The 14142-nt window shown below is 35.2% G+C and overlaps 1 protein-coding gene across 1 annotated transcript in view; it reads right to left on the bottom strand.

Moving 5' to 3' along the window:
• Positions 1-14142, bottom strand: part of ACSS3 (acyl-CoA synthetase short chain family member 3) — a 177394-nt gene that overhangs the window by 28839 nt on the left and 134413 nt on the right. The window contains 2 exon segments of the mRNA NM_001131409.1: positions 5408-5471; positions 8500-8595. Coding sequence (NP_001124881.1) covers positions 5408-5471; positions 8500-8595 — 160 coding nt within the window.

The following is a 14142-nucleotide window of genomic DNA, read 5'->3' as shown; positions in this document are numbered from 1 at the left end:
GTCCCAAGTTATTTTTGAGATGCTCTCAGAAAACTACTTCATCATTCACAAGTCTAACTGAGGATCAGCCTGAAAAGCAAGATATGAAATAGCAATTGGTAATTGATAGGATAAAATAAGTGCATGCTTTCTGTTCCTCACTAACAAGTTGTGGTATCTTAAAAAATCAGATGTGGTAATTTGAATATTGAGAAAAATCTCTAAAGAAAGACTCATAAAGGAAGACATACAATATTCCTAAAGAAAAGGGGAAAAGAAAAAAGGATTCATAACTGGAATCATGTGTTTTTAATAGACACACACATACAGAAACACACACACACACAAAGTAGTTCCCCTTTATCCACATGGAATATGTTCCAAGACTCTCAGTGGGTGCCTGAAAAACCACGGTAGTACTGAACCCTACATCTAATAAGATTTTTCCTATACATACATAGCTATGATAAAGTTTAATTTATAAATTAGGCACAGTAGGAGATGAACAGCAACAACTAATAACAAAATAGAACCCTTAGAACAATATGCCAGCATCACTACTATTGTGCTTTAGGGCCATTGTTAAGTAAAATAAGGGTTGGTTGCACACGAGCACTGTAACACCTAGACAGCCAATCTGATAACCAAGACGGCTACTAAGTGACTAACGGGCAGTAGTGTAGAAAACATGGATGCACTGGACAAAGGGCTGATTCACATCCTGGCAAGACTAAGCAGGACAGTACAAGAATTCATCACCTATTCAGAATGGTGTGCAATTATTTATTTCTGAAATCTTCCATTTAATAACTTTGGACTGTGGTCGACCACAGGTAACTGAAACTGCATGAAGTGAAACTATGGATAATAGGGACTGCTGCATGTGCATACACACACACACACACACACACATATATATGCATATATATTTACATATATATTTTACATATATATATTTACATATATACATGTAAACATGTGATAAGAAAATGTGATCAATGAAAGAAAACATGGGGAAAGAAGCAATAAGATCCAGATAGACATTAGGTGCATATGAGCTACAGCAGATTTTTTTTTGTTGCAGTATTCCAAATTAACACCTTTCTTCTTATTGCTAAGGATTATTACACATTAAGTGAAGGTCTTCCTTCTGGAACAATGGGTGCACTGGAGCTTTTTTTCTAAAGTTACATAAAAGGAATATTTTTTTCTGTAGTTATAAGAATGTAAAAGTGCCTTGGATTGGCAGAAGGAAGGGAAAGATGCAAAAATACTAAGAAATGAACTAGTTAATACCTATACTCATCCTTCAAATTCGAAAGCAAATGCTATCACCACGTGATACCTTCCCCAACTCTGCCAGGCAGAGTGAAAGAGGGAGTTTTGGTACAACTCATCCAATTATGAATTGAGAGTCCTCTTAGAGAATTCCCTTTCCTAAAAGACCATTCTGAAGGGGAAAGGTGAATAATTGAGGCAGCAGTGACAGCCACGTGGGAAGGGAAGCACTAGAGTGCTGAGCAATCCTTAAATAGCTAGGGCAGGACAAACGATGTCCATCACCCTGGAAGATAATACATTCCTGGCCAATCGAAATATTACACTCCTAGATGCCTCCTATCCTAGATAAAAGATGGTCTATTTTTCACTGCTCCATCTGGAATTTCCATAGCAATAGAAATAAATTGAAGCCTGTTCCCTAGAGAGATCTGGGTTAAATCCCAACTTTGTACTCTCAGTATTTCCTATGGGGTCCTTAGGATTTTCTCAAGATTTTCATATGAAGTTATTTTTATCTCCCCAGAAGAGATTGACCATAATTTTTTTCCCTCAGGGCAGACAAAAGACTGGGCAATAATGTGAGTTCTAGCTGTGCAACTACTAATGTTGCATACTTTGTCATGTCTAGAATGAGGAGGATAATGTCCGCCCATTGCCTAACTCATAGTGTTGTTATAAGGCTAATAAAATATCACACTCAAAACTATATGAGATTTAAAAAGGAACAGGATTATAATTATGTGACATGCTTAGTTATACTCAAAGGATACCCAGATGAAAAGAAAGCTTCTTTGGCTCTTTCCCAAGATGGCAACGCAGTGACTGAATCATTCACATGAAGCTGTAAATATGTGAACAGGCATCGTTAACCATATCTGAAGAATGAAAAATTGTCAGGCACTAAAGTAAAAGCCACTCGGACAATTGCATACAACTCCCTTACACCCCACCATGGCTGGCAGGACACAGCACAGGGTGAACAGGCCACACTTCCAATAGCAACAATGGATCAGGTCAGAGAAAAATGTTTGTCCATCAGAGAGAAAGAGCCAGAGACCTATGGCTTTAATAACAGTGAGCACTGTGCTAGGAAGAAAGGCAATTGCAGTTAAAATTTTCTTTCATGCCCTGCTCTCTGTTGCCTGGAAATTACTGACTCATAGTTTTATTTCTGCACTTTGGAGCTCTGGATGCAATTACATGAACACCTTCTAAAATTCATGAGTATTTTGTATGCATAGGAATTCAGATTCCTTAACTTTCTTACTAAATTAACTGCCTGGAGTAGGTTTCCAAATCAAAAGAATTTTCTAACATTCATGTGGACATGAAGTTCTCTCTTCTACTAGAAAGATAAATTCTATGATTGTAAGTAATCTAATAAAACACTAAAATTGCAGGATTCCTTTTTATTATATCTTAAGGCCTATAGTAGTTTAGGAAGTGCTAAAATGGCCAACTTCTAGTTAAGGGGTCCCCAGGAGAACAAAGCAGTGATTTCCAGAATGTCATAAAGAAGAATATAGAAAAATCTAAGTGGATCAAAAGGTTCTTTGGTTTTTGTTTACTTGTTTGTTTGTTTCCACATATTACTATTTCTAAATAAGAACCTACACAAATGAGTCTTAAGATCTATAATGTGAAATGTTATAGATGTTAAATATAGAAACATCCTACACATACTGCAGGCAGCCATTGGGATATGTGAATCCTTTTTAAGTTGATAAGTTAGAGTAGAATGGCTGCTGGCAATGTGGGTTTCAAAAGGAAATTCTTGCTCTTATAGATAAAATGAGTTTCTGAAAAAAGGTTTCACAATCTGTTTTGTTAAAGAGAGAGCAGGAGAGAGAAAAATCTTGGTGGTAACTTTTGTTTTCTGATTATTTCTACCTTACTTTCTAATACAAAAAGATTTATAATATATTCAAATATCTAGTTTCACTGTTAACCTAAGAAAGGAATCAAATTCTACTGTTTGTCATAACATATTACATCATCAAGTAATTTATAATGAAATCTCAGAACCCTGGATCTGTACAATAAAATTCTTTTAGGAATACAGAGGGAAAAAAATAATTGTGAATTGGTAACAATCTAAACCGTAGAACGCTTTAAGGCAATAGTTGTTACTTTTAAGTATTTGAAATAACACTAATGGCTATAAGAAAAAAATTACAGTTTATGTGGGACATTGCTATATTTTATTATCTCTGAATGGATGTGGGGTGAAGCAGCCCATAATTAGAGTGACAAAACCCATGAGGAGTTTAAAACTGTGCTGGCATCAAATGCCACCTCTGAGATCTTGCAAAAGGTTGTTTTATGAAATAGATGACTCACAAAGTTAGGAGGTTACATAAAAATGTATGCTGCTAAAGTGCTTTGAAAAGCTCTCAAAAACTATTTAATTCCCTAAGCAAGCTAAACATCCACCCACAAACATGTTCAAATTATTAATTTCTTTAGCAGCCCTTCCCTTCTTCCCCTGCTGCTTTTCCCTTGAACAGGTCAAATTTGAACCAGCTCTATGTTAACACAGATTCTGGCTCAGAGAACTGTGAATACAAATGGTACGTTCAATATTTAATTTTTTCATCTTGATGGTTATGTTGTTTTAAAATGGAAACTTTTAACAAAGTAATATAGTGCTTACATGTTTACTGATAAAAGTGTGATAAGAATTACATCATAACTTGTATGCTTTCTATTAGCTTTCTATATAGTTAAAATATCTCTACCTGAAGAAACATCCTCTTTTTAACTACTGTTTTTCATGTAATTTTAATATAATTTAAAATATCTTCTTTACAGGAAGCAATCTTATACCAATCTCAGAATGCCAAGTAATAAGAGTTCTTTTGACTTCCAATAGAAATAAATAGGAGAGCGAATCATTTTTAAAACTTGATTTTCTGTATTTATAGTAGCTCAACCTGGTGAATTCTACTACTTAAACTCTATCAGTAAAGATGTCAATATCATGTTAATCAGAGGGACTAAAGCAACCTCTCTTTCAATTATTAAAATGTCACATACTGTGAACCTTCTAACTTAATCAACTTCCATTTCTGCTTCCACTAAAATATAAATTTTAAAGTACACGTCTTAATGTAATTAAAGTAAATTTAAATATTTTCACTTTAAATGGTAGCAGTTTTGCCTATCAAATGAGCAATAATTTTTAAAAAATGTTAACAAGAAGATGGGATATTTGGTAAGTCAGGAACTTTATAAGATTATACTGTTTGACCCAGTAATTATACTTCCAGAAATCTCTTCAATACTATTGCAATTATAAGAAAAGCAGAAAAAAAAGACCAAAAAATGTTTAATATAGTATTATTTATGATCATAAAAATTCAAAAAATGCCAAGAAGCTTATACTGGGGATAAAAATTTTAAGAAACAGAGTAAAAATTAAACATGCTTATGAGACAAGGTTAAGGGAAAACAGTAATACAGAAAAATAAATTGATTCACCATTGTAAAATGTTTGTCAAAAAGTGGAAAGTCAAATCAGAAACCGAAAATCAAATACTGCATGTTATCTTTTATAACTGAGAGCTAAATAATGGGTTCACATGGACATAATGATGAAAACTAGAAACTCTGGGGAGTCCAAAAGGTGTGAGGGAGGGAGGCAAGGGTTGAAAAACTGCCTGTTGAGTACTATGTTCACTATTTGGGTGATGGGTTCACTAGAAGCCCAAACCCTAGGATTATGCAATATACCCATGAAACAAACCTGCAATTGTACCCCTGAATCTATACCAAAAAAATGTAGAAAGTCATGTATATTATGAAGTTAATAATGTATTGCTGAGAGGTGAGAGTACAGGAACTTTATTTACTTATTCATATTTTTTGCATGTAAGTTAACTTTATCATCTATACATAACCTGTAAAATGAAAAAAAGTTATTTAAAAATATGCAAAATTTGTGGTTTTTGAAAACTGCATTTAAATTGGTCGTATTTTATGGGGCTTCTATGTTTAAATTACAACACAGCTGACACAGTTCTTAAGCAACACACAAGTTCTTTCTACAACCTCCTCAGCAGCAGTAACACTGCAATGACTCCATTTTTTCTTAGTATATACACCAGTTTTTGCCCTTTAATATAGTAGTATTGAAATTTTTGCTTACTTTACCACAATATTTCCTAAACACCGAGCCTTCAGTTTTTGCATGTTGTCATCCAAAATCATAACTACAAAGTAAAATATAAATATTCGAATAAAAATTCATAATCTTAAAGCTTAAACATTTTTCTATATTTTTATATTCAATCCAAAAAACTCTAGCTTAAGAGAGTAATCTTTTAATTCCTGTGAGACCACGAACAAATATAAACTAAAATATCTTACAAAAAAATAAAGAGCACATGTATTTGATTCCTAACAACATCAGAAATTTTCCTTCAGAATATCCCTTAAATGAAGACATCATATTTCAAACGTGGTAATTTCATCTCTATGTCTATGTCCACTAAATATATCCTTGTAATCTATTAGAAGCATCAAAAATATGTTCAGCTTTTTAAAAAGTAAAGGAAATGAAGTTTTCAAACACACCAAAAAATATTACACACAACAAAAATAAAATACTTACGAGCACCAAAAACCCCTTACTCTCATTTAAAGCTTAATATCCACTTAGGAGCTTTAAATTTGGTCAATTTAATCTTCCCAAATTTTATCTCAATACTTTCTGTGCTGTCCTGATAGAATCCTAAAAGAGTTTAGGAGATTAAAGCTTGTATCCACATTCAGTAACCCTTGGTGCAAACTAAATATGAAGATAAGTCATCATCTTCTAGGCTTTAATAGATTATTTATGTGGCCTCATTCATCCAGGTAATTCTACCTTAAGCAGATATGAGAAAAGAAGGTTGTTGCTCTCAGAAAAAAATTAATCGTTCCCTTCTTTGTGTTCCTGGAGCACTTTGTTTTAAAATTCTGTATTGACAGTTAGTAGAAGTATCTGTATCTAACTAGATTGTGAGTTCATGGAGGCCATGGCTAATTTATCTTTGTTTCCTTAAATCTCAGTACAGTGGCCAAATCACTATATGCCCTGGGCACATTCTGTAACCCGTTCAGTTTCCCTGTCAATGAAATGGGAGAAATTTCTTTCTCATAGTGCTTATGCAAGAAGTATTTTAAAAATGTATGCAAAGTGACAAGCTTGCATAAGGTACTCAATAAATGTGTTATATTAAATTAAATGTTTTTTAAACAAAAAGGATTTTCTTTTCTTTCCTAAAAGGATCCTGCCTTTTTTATTATTATATTATTTAATATTACATTATGATTTTAATCTCTAAACAATCACAAAACATAAAAATTATCAGTCATAAAGTCACTGGTTCCTTGATTATAAATGTTTAACCTGTACTGTCTGCAAGCCAGTTGCTTTCAGACAATGAGAAACTTCTGTATTGAAGTTACATGAGGGAACAAAGCTTAACTATTTCTTACAACTAGATATAAAAATGGTACTGAAATACTAACAGAGAAATGTGTTTAACATCTTCCACCATCAGAAACCCCTAAAAATGGCTCAACACAAAACATTTTTTCTGATAAAAGGAGCAGAGATGACAGACTGTTCAAACAGAGGATTTCACTAAATCTGGGTTCACTTTTCCAGGGCTGGAGAAGTCACTGACTTCACAGAATATCTATTTCTGCCTGGAATTAAAAAAAAAATCTAAAGTATCTTTTTATAAATATATCTGCTAGGTTAAACCAAATGATCCACTTTTTTGTAACTAGCCATTGTCCTAGAAGGAAAATCCAATATTTTTATGTTAGAGAAGCAAAAGACAAATCTCTGAATTTTGTAGTTTATATGCAAATAAGAAACATATGTTAGGAATCATATTTTGTCTCCCAAAGCTGGGTTTTCTTCATAGGTCTAGTAAGCCAAATTGTGTGACCTTAAGCAAATTACAAAACCTCTGTGCCTCATTTTCATTGTCTGTAAAATGAATGTGTTAGTCTAAATCAAGTCAGTCCTCTGACTTTTCTGAAATATTAGTAGCGCTACTAGCTAAGACATATTCTGCCTTTCTACTGGTAGGCACTGTGTTAATGCTTTATTGCATAACATCACAAAACAGAAGCCCTGGAAAGCATATAAAAAATATTACTCTTATTTAGAAATAAGGAAACAATGTTCGAAAAGTTATGTGGTTTGTATAATTTATACACCCAGAGAGAGCCATCCAGGGTAAATTGTTTAATAATAATGGTTACTACCGTAAATTTAAAAACAAAAATTGACAGGATATTATAGCTTTAGTCACATAAAGCCAGCATCAAAGAAATGTTTTCTTTTGGGATCCTCCCCCTTTGTTTTTATTTTTATTTTTACATTTATTTATTTATTTTTTGAGACAGAGTCTTGCTGTGTTGCCTAGGCTGGAGTGGCACGATCTCAGCTCACTGCAACCTCTGCTTCCTGGGTTCAAGCAATTCTCGTGCCTCAGCCTCCCAAGTAGCTGGGATTACAGGCGCACACCACCACACCCAGCTAATTTTTGTATATTTAGTAGAGACGAGGTTTCACCACATTGGCCAGGCTGGTCTTAAACTCCTGACCTCATGTGATCCGTCTGCCTTGGCCTCCCAAAATGCTGGGATTACAGGCATGAGCCACCACTTCCAGCCTGTTTTTATTATTAAACAATAAGGTTTAAAAACTTTGTCCTTATTCCTAAATTAAAAGGCAGCATGTGTAATATATAATAAGAAATTGCAGCTTTTGAAATGAAAGCAAGCAAATTCTGAGGACAATGGTTTGCATTGTCCCCAGCATCTAACCAGCAGTGTTATCTTAAGAAAATTATTCAGTCTGTTAACCAGTTGGTTAACTCATCTCTAAAATAGTAATGATAGCTCTGAATTAAATATACTTCAGCATGAAATGAAAAGACATATATAAAGTACTGGGCCCCCAGCAGCTGTTTCGTTCATAGTAATTTCACACCCATATTCCTAACATATCTTATGAATGATATTATTTTTGTGGTTATGACAGTCATTTAGAACATATCCTGGAAATCCACAACATATTTTTGATAGCAAAAATTAAGGCATTCATTTTTAATACAAGGCATTCATTCAACCAAATTCTAATTAAGCCCCTAGTTTGTTTCATGCAACATAATACACACTAGATGCAAGAAAATGCCAAATTTATTAACATTACATATTATCAGGGTCATTCCTTACCATTGTATCCTGGAACACTTTTTCCTGCTTGCCCTGGTGGAGGTGTTTTAGAATTGCCTAATCCAACACATGATGCGGTAATTGGAGATCCAGTCTCTGGAGAAAGAAATATTATTTATCACTTCATGTTTTAACTTGAAATCATAATATTTCTTGAGTGCATGCACACTCTACCCCACCCTAGTTTGGCATACAATGTAGTTGCGTTAGGAATAGATGAATAGTGCAAATGTATTATTTAAAAATTTAAAGCTATCTAGTAACTTATAACATATCCACAGTATTAAAACTTAAGAATTCATAATTAGAAAAATTTACATAGTAGTGTTTCTTCTAAAGAAAAGAAAGGCTGCTCTAGTGTTTGTAATTGTGGATCAGCAGGCATGAAGAATGGAAAATTATGTGACTTGGACGGTTCCATAACACACACTAAAAGCTAAAATGATCACTAGAAAAGATGCTTACTCTTGACTCACCTAAATTTATTTCATTTATCATTGTTAATTACAGCTGTGTCAACATATTTTTGTTATTTCTAGCTCATTCTCTGGAATAAGTAACCCAAAGATTTTTGAAATTATTAGGTTGATGTAAAAGTAATTGCGGTTTCTGCCATTACTTTTAATATATGGATAATATCGTCATTTAGCATTAGGTATATCTCCTAATGCTATCCCTCCCCGCTCCCCCCACCCCACAACAGTCCCCGGTGTGTGATGTTCCCCTTCCTGTGTCCATGTGTTCTCATTGTTTAATTCACGTTGTGCACACGTACCCTAAAATTTAAAGTATAATAATAAAAATAAAAAAGAAGATTACACACAGAAAAAACATTTTAATAAAATGTCTTTATAAATTAAAAAAAGTATATATATACGGATAATATCATGCTCTAATTTCCTAAGAACTACACTTGCCTAGAGAACCTGCATCTAAAGCTGAATTTGGCAATACTTTATCAAGTTGTTCAGTCTGCTGTTCCTGGATGTTAGAAGCCCCAAAACACAGGGAGGAAGATGATTATACTCTGCTGACTATTTCATCAAAACCACGAACTTTCTCACAACTAGCCTGCAATGATGGACAAAAAGGCTAAATTTGTTTTCTGTGTCTCAAGTTGTAACAGACAGAATATTAGCTATTACCTGATAACCACAAGTTCTGAAAGTGGTTATTTTTAATGGAGGGATGCACTTATTAATATTGATAAAAGCAAGTTTGGAGTTAACACAATCTTTTGAATACAAAATATATATGTACAAAAGGGCAGGAAAATAGTATTTGGATAGTGAAAAGTTTGGGAATTACTTGCTTAGTACTATACACATAACCTACACATACATATACCCAAGGAATTAACTGCCAAACCCATCATATCTAAAGTAATCCAAAAAAATTAAAGGCATCCATCTTCTGAAGTACTCAGAATGTGTTCCTTCTACCATGGGCTCTACCATAATTTATCACATATTGATATGACTTTAGAATGATGGGAAGAATTTATTACTGTTCTTTACCTTCCAGAGTAGTTCATTTTATTATTCACATTTTATGGATGGTGGCTCAGCTGGCATCAATAACAGAGGATGAACTCTTGAACATCAAAACACAGTTCCTAAGTCACAGTCTAGTGCTTAAGATGCTAAGCCGTGTGGTCACTGCTGAGGATCATCGGCAAGTAACCAGAGCAGACATTTCTGATGTTTAACAAAGAGTTCTAAAGTATTTTCCAAGCATGACAAAAAAAAAGGTGGGGGGCAGGGGGGAAGGTATTTTGTGAAATGGCAATCCATAGCCATCTAATACTCCTGCCGATTTTCCCCACAACATAATCAAAGCAAGGGAGGAAATCTGCATGGTCAGAAGTGTTAACAGCATTTCCCCCTCTGTTTTTTCAGAAATGTCCAGGTGCTCACCTCAGCTATCCTTCGAAATGGATATGAGAGACCAGAGCAGGGTGATGACAGGAAGCAGTCTTGTAGAGTGAGGTGCTTAAAAGAAGGTACACAGAACAAATAAGATGATAATAGGAAGAGAAGCTTGTCAGACACATTAGGAAAGGAGATACCACCTTCAAGATGCTTTTGTTACTTCTACTATCTGGTGCAAGGAAGCTGCTACAGTAAATCTATTTTAGAAGTATTTCGTATTAAGTTTAGTTTGTCAATAGGGATACACCAGTTACCTAGAGTTCAAACTCTCTACAGTTCTTACAGTGTGGATTCTCATGAAAGACGTTATCACTCTGTTGTTCCTATCGCACTGGGAGAAGGGGGTTGTAGGAAAAGAAGGTGAGAGTATAACCTAGTCTTAAATAAAGCTGCAAGGCAGCAAGAAAGGATTAATGAAGCATTGTCCATCTTCACTCCCTAAGTAAGCTGATATACGAACCTCCAGAGATTCCCAAGCATCTTTCTATGGTAATTATTTATTTATAACCTTTATTCTTCATTTTCTATACATTATGATTATAAGACAACTATGAAAAGCTTATTTTTCTATATAATTAATTTGAGTCTTAAACTTTAGGGTGCTGAAAATGATTATTCATTCAGGTTGCCTAAAGTAGATAATATATGTTTGTACTTTGAACACTAGTAATTCAAGTGTTTTGTTGACTTTATTTTGATTGATTCATTCAAAGGATTAGAAAAAGAACTATTGCTGGCTGGGCATGGTGGCTCGTGCCTGTAATTCCAGTACTTTGGGAGGCCGAGGCTGGTGGATCACCAGAGATCAGGAGTTCGGGACCAGCCTGGCCAACATGGTGAAGCCCCATCTCTACTACAAAGACAAAAATTAGCCAGGAGTGGTGGTACGCGCCAGTAATCCCAGCTACTTGGGAGGCTGAGGCAGGAGAATTGCTTGAACTCAGTAGGCGGAGGTTGCAGTGAGCCGAGATCACGCCACTGCACTTCAGCCTGGGCGACAGAGCAAGACTCCATCAAAAAAAAAAAAAAAAAAAGGAAAGAAAGAAGGAAGGAAGGGAAGGGAAGGGAAGTGAAGGAGCGGGGTGGGGAGGGGAGGAGAGGAGAGGGGAGGGGAGGGGAGGGGAGGGGAGGGGAGGAGAGGAGAGGAGAGGAGAGGAGAGGAGAGGAGAGAGAACTATTGCTAGTGACTTGTAGAAAATACAGTCAGACAAAATGGCAGCTCCTAGGACTCTAAGCATATTAAGGAATCATAGGTAGAACAAAAGTGAGCTGAAAAAGACCGTAATTGTTGTTACAGATACTTTGGTTCTCTTTCTTTGTACCTCTGAACATCCTGGGACGCAAGGACTGACGCATCTTCAATATAAAGATATACATATTTCCTTACACACTTATGCATACAGACAAGATAAGCACTCTTGCTCTCAAACTGGTCCATGTGCAGAATAGGCTTCTGATTAGTGACAACCCCTAAGCATGCTGCAATCCTTAACTGAAATCCTATGAACTCCCAAAGCCCCATTTTAAGGATGTTCTAAAAACATCTGCTTCACACTACCCGGCCTATAATTAAGTGGCTAGCAGTTATTTAGGGAGACAAGAAATCTAGATGTCATGTTGTAATTGGGAAATAGCTACAATAAACAAACCAGAGCATTCTCTTTGTAGAAGAGCATTGGATACTTCATTTAGAGAAATCCTTACAAAAGCACCTAACCTTAGAAACACAAAATGTTCAGCAAATCACCAGCATAGTTTCTTTAGATAAGAGACAGCTAGGAAGAAGATGAACAGAGAATTGAAGGGTGTGAAGAATGTCACCTTAGCACATTTGTACTCACCCTGCGTTAGAAGCTAATAGAGAAATTTCCTTGCTTTTAATAAAGGACAAACTTCATGGTATCTTTACTGCATGTCTTTACTGACTCACTCTACTTTATTATATAATAAGCTGTTACCTAAATGAATTTACTTTAAAATTTATAACTCTGAAGTAAAAACAGGGAAGACAATTAGATACATATTTTCCAATATGAATTATGCTATATACCAAGAATCGAGTGCTTTTAATCTATATAATTGCATTTAGTCCCACTACTACAAGACTACAGGGAGAAAAAGGAGTATTCTTTTTACTGATGAAAAATTCTGAGGATTAGCCAAGCAAATTTAAATAACTTGTTCTAGTTTTCATAGTTCTTTCAAAGAAGGAGAAGAATGGAATAGACAAGTACCACTGCCGAAGCTCTCAAGTAACAGACAGAGGATGAGAAAGGAATAAAATCACCTAGACTGTGTCTCAGTAGAGGAAGAAAAATCCCTATGGCAGGAAGTGAGCCCAGTCTCCCATACTTGCAAACAGCATTACTGGTGGTACAAATCACTTATTAGCAAATAGTTTTTGAGCAGCTATTATGTGCTAGGTGCTGTTGTTAGAACTGGAGATACAATAAACAAAAGTAGCCAAAATTTCTACCCGCGTGAAGACCTCCCAATTTCTAACTGGGGAGATAATGAACAACATATTATACAAGAGTAAAACATGTGGTGTGTAAAAGAGTGATAAATACTAACAGAAAAAGGAAACATAAACCGAGTATGAAATGTCATGGAGAGGGTTTTCAATTTTGTATTGAACAGGAAAGACCTCCCTGAGAAGGTGACATTTGAGTAAACATCTGAAAGAAGAGAGGACATGTGACACATAGATATTTAGGGGAAAAGAATATAAGAGAAGGGAAACTCAAGTTCAGAAGTCCTGAGGTCAGTTTATACCTAGAGTGTTTGAGAACAGTGAGGCAGCCAATGTGACTGAAATAGAATCACAGAATTAACAAAAAGTATTAATAGGAAATAAGGTCAGAGAAATAGTGAGGAGGCAGATCATGCAGGAATACTTCAAAGTCATCCTAAGACCTTAGTCTGAGTGACACTGTAAGCTAATGAGGGCTTCTGAACAAAAAATTAATGAATCATAACAATGTAAATATAATTTATTTAAATAATTACACACCATTCAGGTTCTATGTCCATGTTTAATTTATTTGGGCTGCAAGAGAGATGTGTAGCAGGAAATGCAGAGACAGACAGAGGCTGTATTAGAATAACTAGTTAATAGATTTCTGTGGCTTTCTAAACATCAGGGACCAATTCACATGATAATTCACAAGACTGACAGAAAAACTAGGGCCCAGTTGGGTGGCAGATGACAGACAGACTGTGTGGGTAGATGGTCCACATAAACCAAAGATAATCCCTTTTGTTATGTAAGTGTGAACATGTATAAAATTGATACATTTCTAAAAGAGAATTTAGCAGTTCTTATAAAAAATCCTTAATCTACCCATTTTGACATGATGTGATTATTACATACTGCATGCCTGTATATTTTGTGCAACCTATAAATATATACATCATGTACCCACAAAAATTGAAATTAAAAATTAAAAAAAAAAGAGGTTCATGACTGCATTTCCAGCATTTTGGGAGGCCAAGGCAGGTGCATTGCTTGAGCCCACAAGTTTGATACCAGCCTGGGCAACGTGGTGAAACCCCATCTTACAAAAATACAAAATACAAAATACAAAAATTAGCCAAGTATGGTGGTGCACACCCAGCAGTCCCAGCTAGTGGGCAGGCTGAGGTGGGAGGCTCACTTGATTCTGGGAACTCAATAGCCTCATAGCACCACTGCACTCCAGCCTGGGCAACA

Source organism: Pongo abelii, chromosome 10, assembly GCF_028885655.2.
Source record: "Pongo abelii isolate AG06213 chromosome 10, NHGRI_mPonAbe1-v2.0_pri, whole genome shotgun sequence".
Taxonomy (NCBI): domain Eukaryota; kingdom Metazoa; phylum Chordata; class Mammalia; order Primates; family Hominidae; genus Pongo; species Pongo abelii.
Note: the sequence above shows the minus strand (reverse complement) of the source record. Positions and strands in the feature narration are given on the sequence as shown.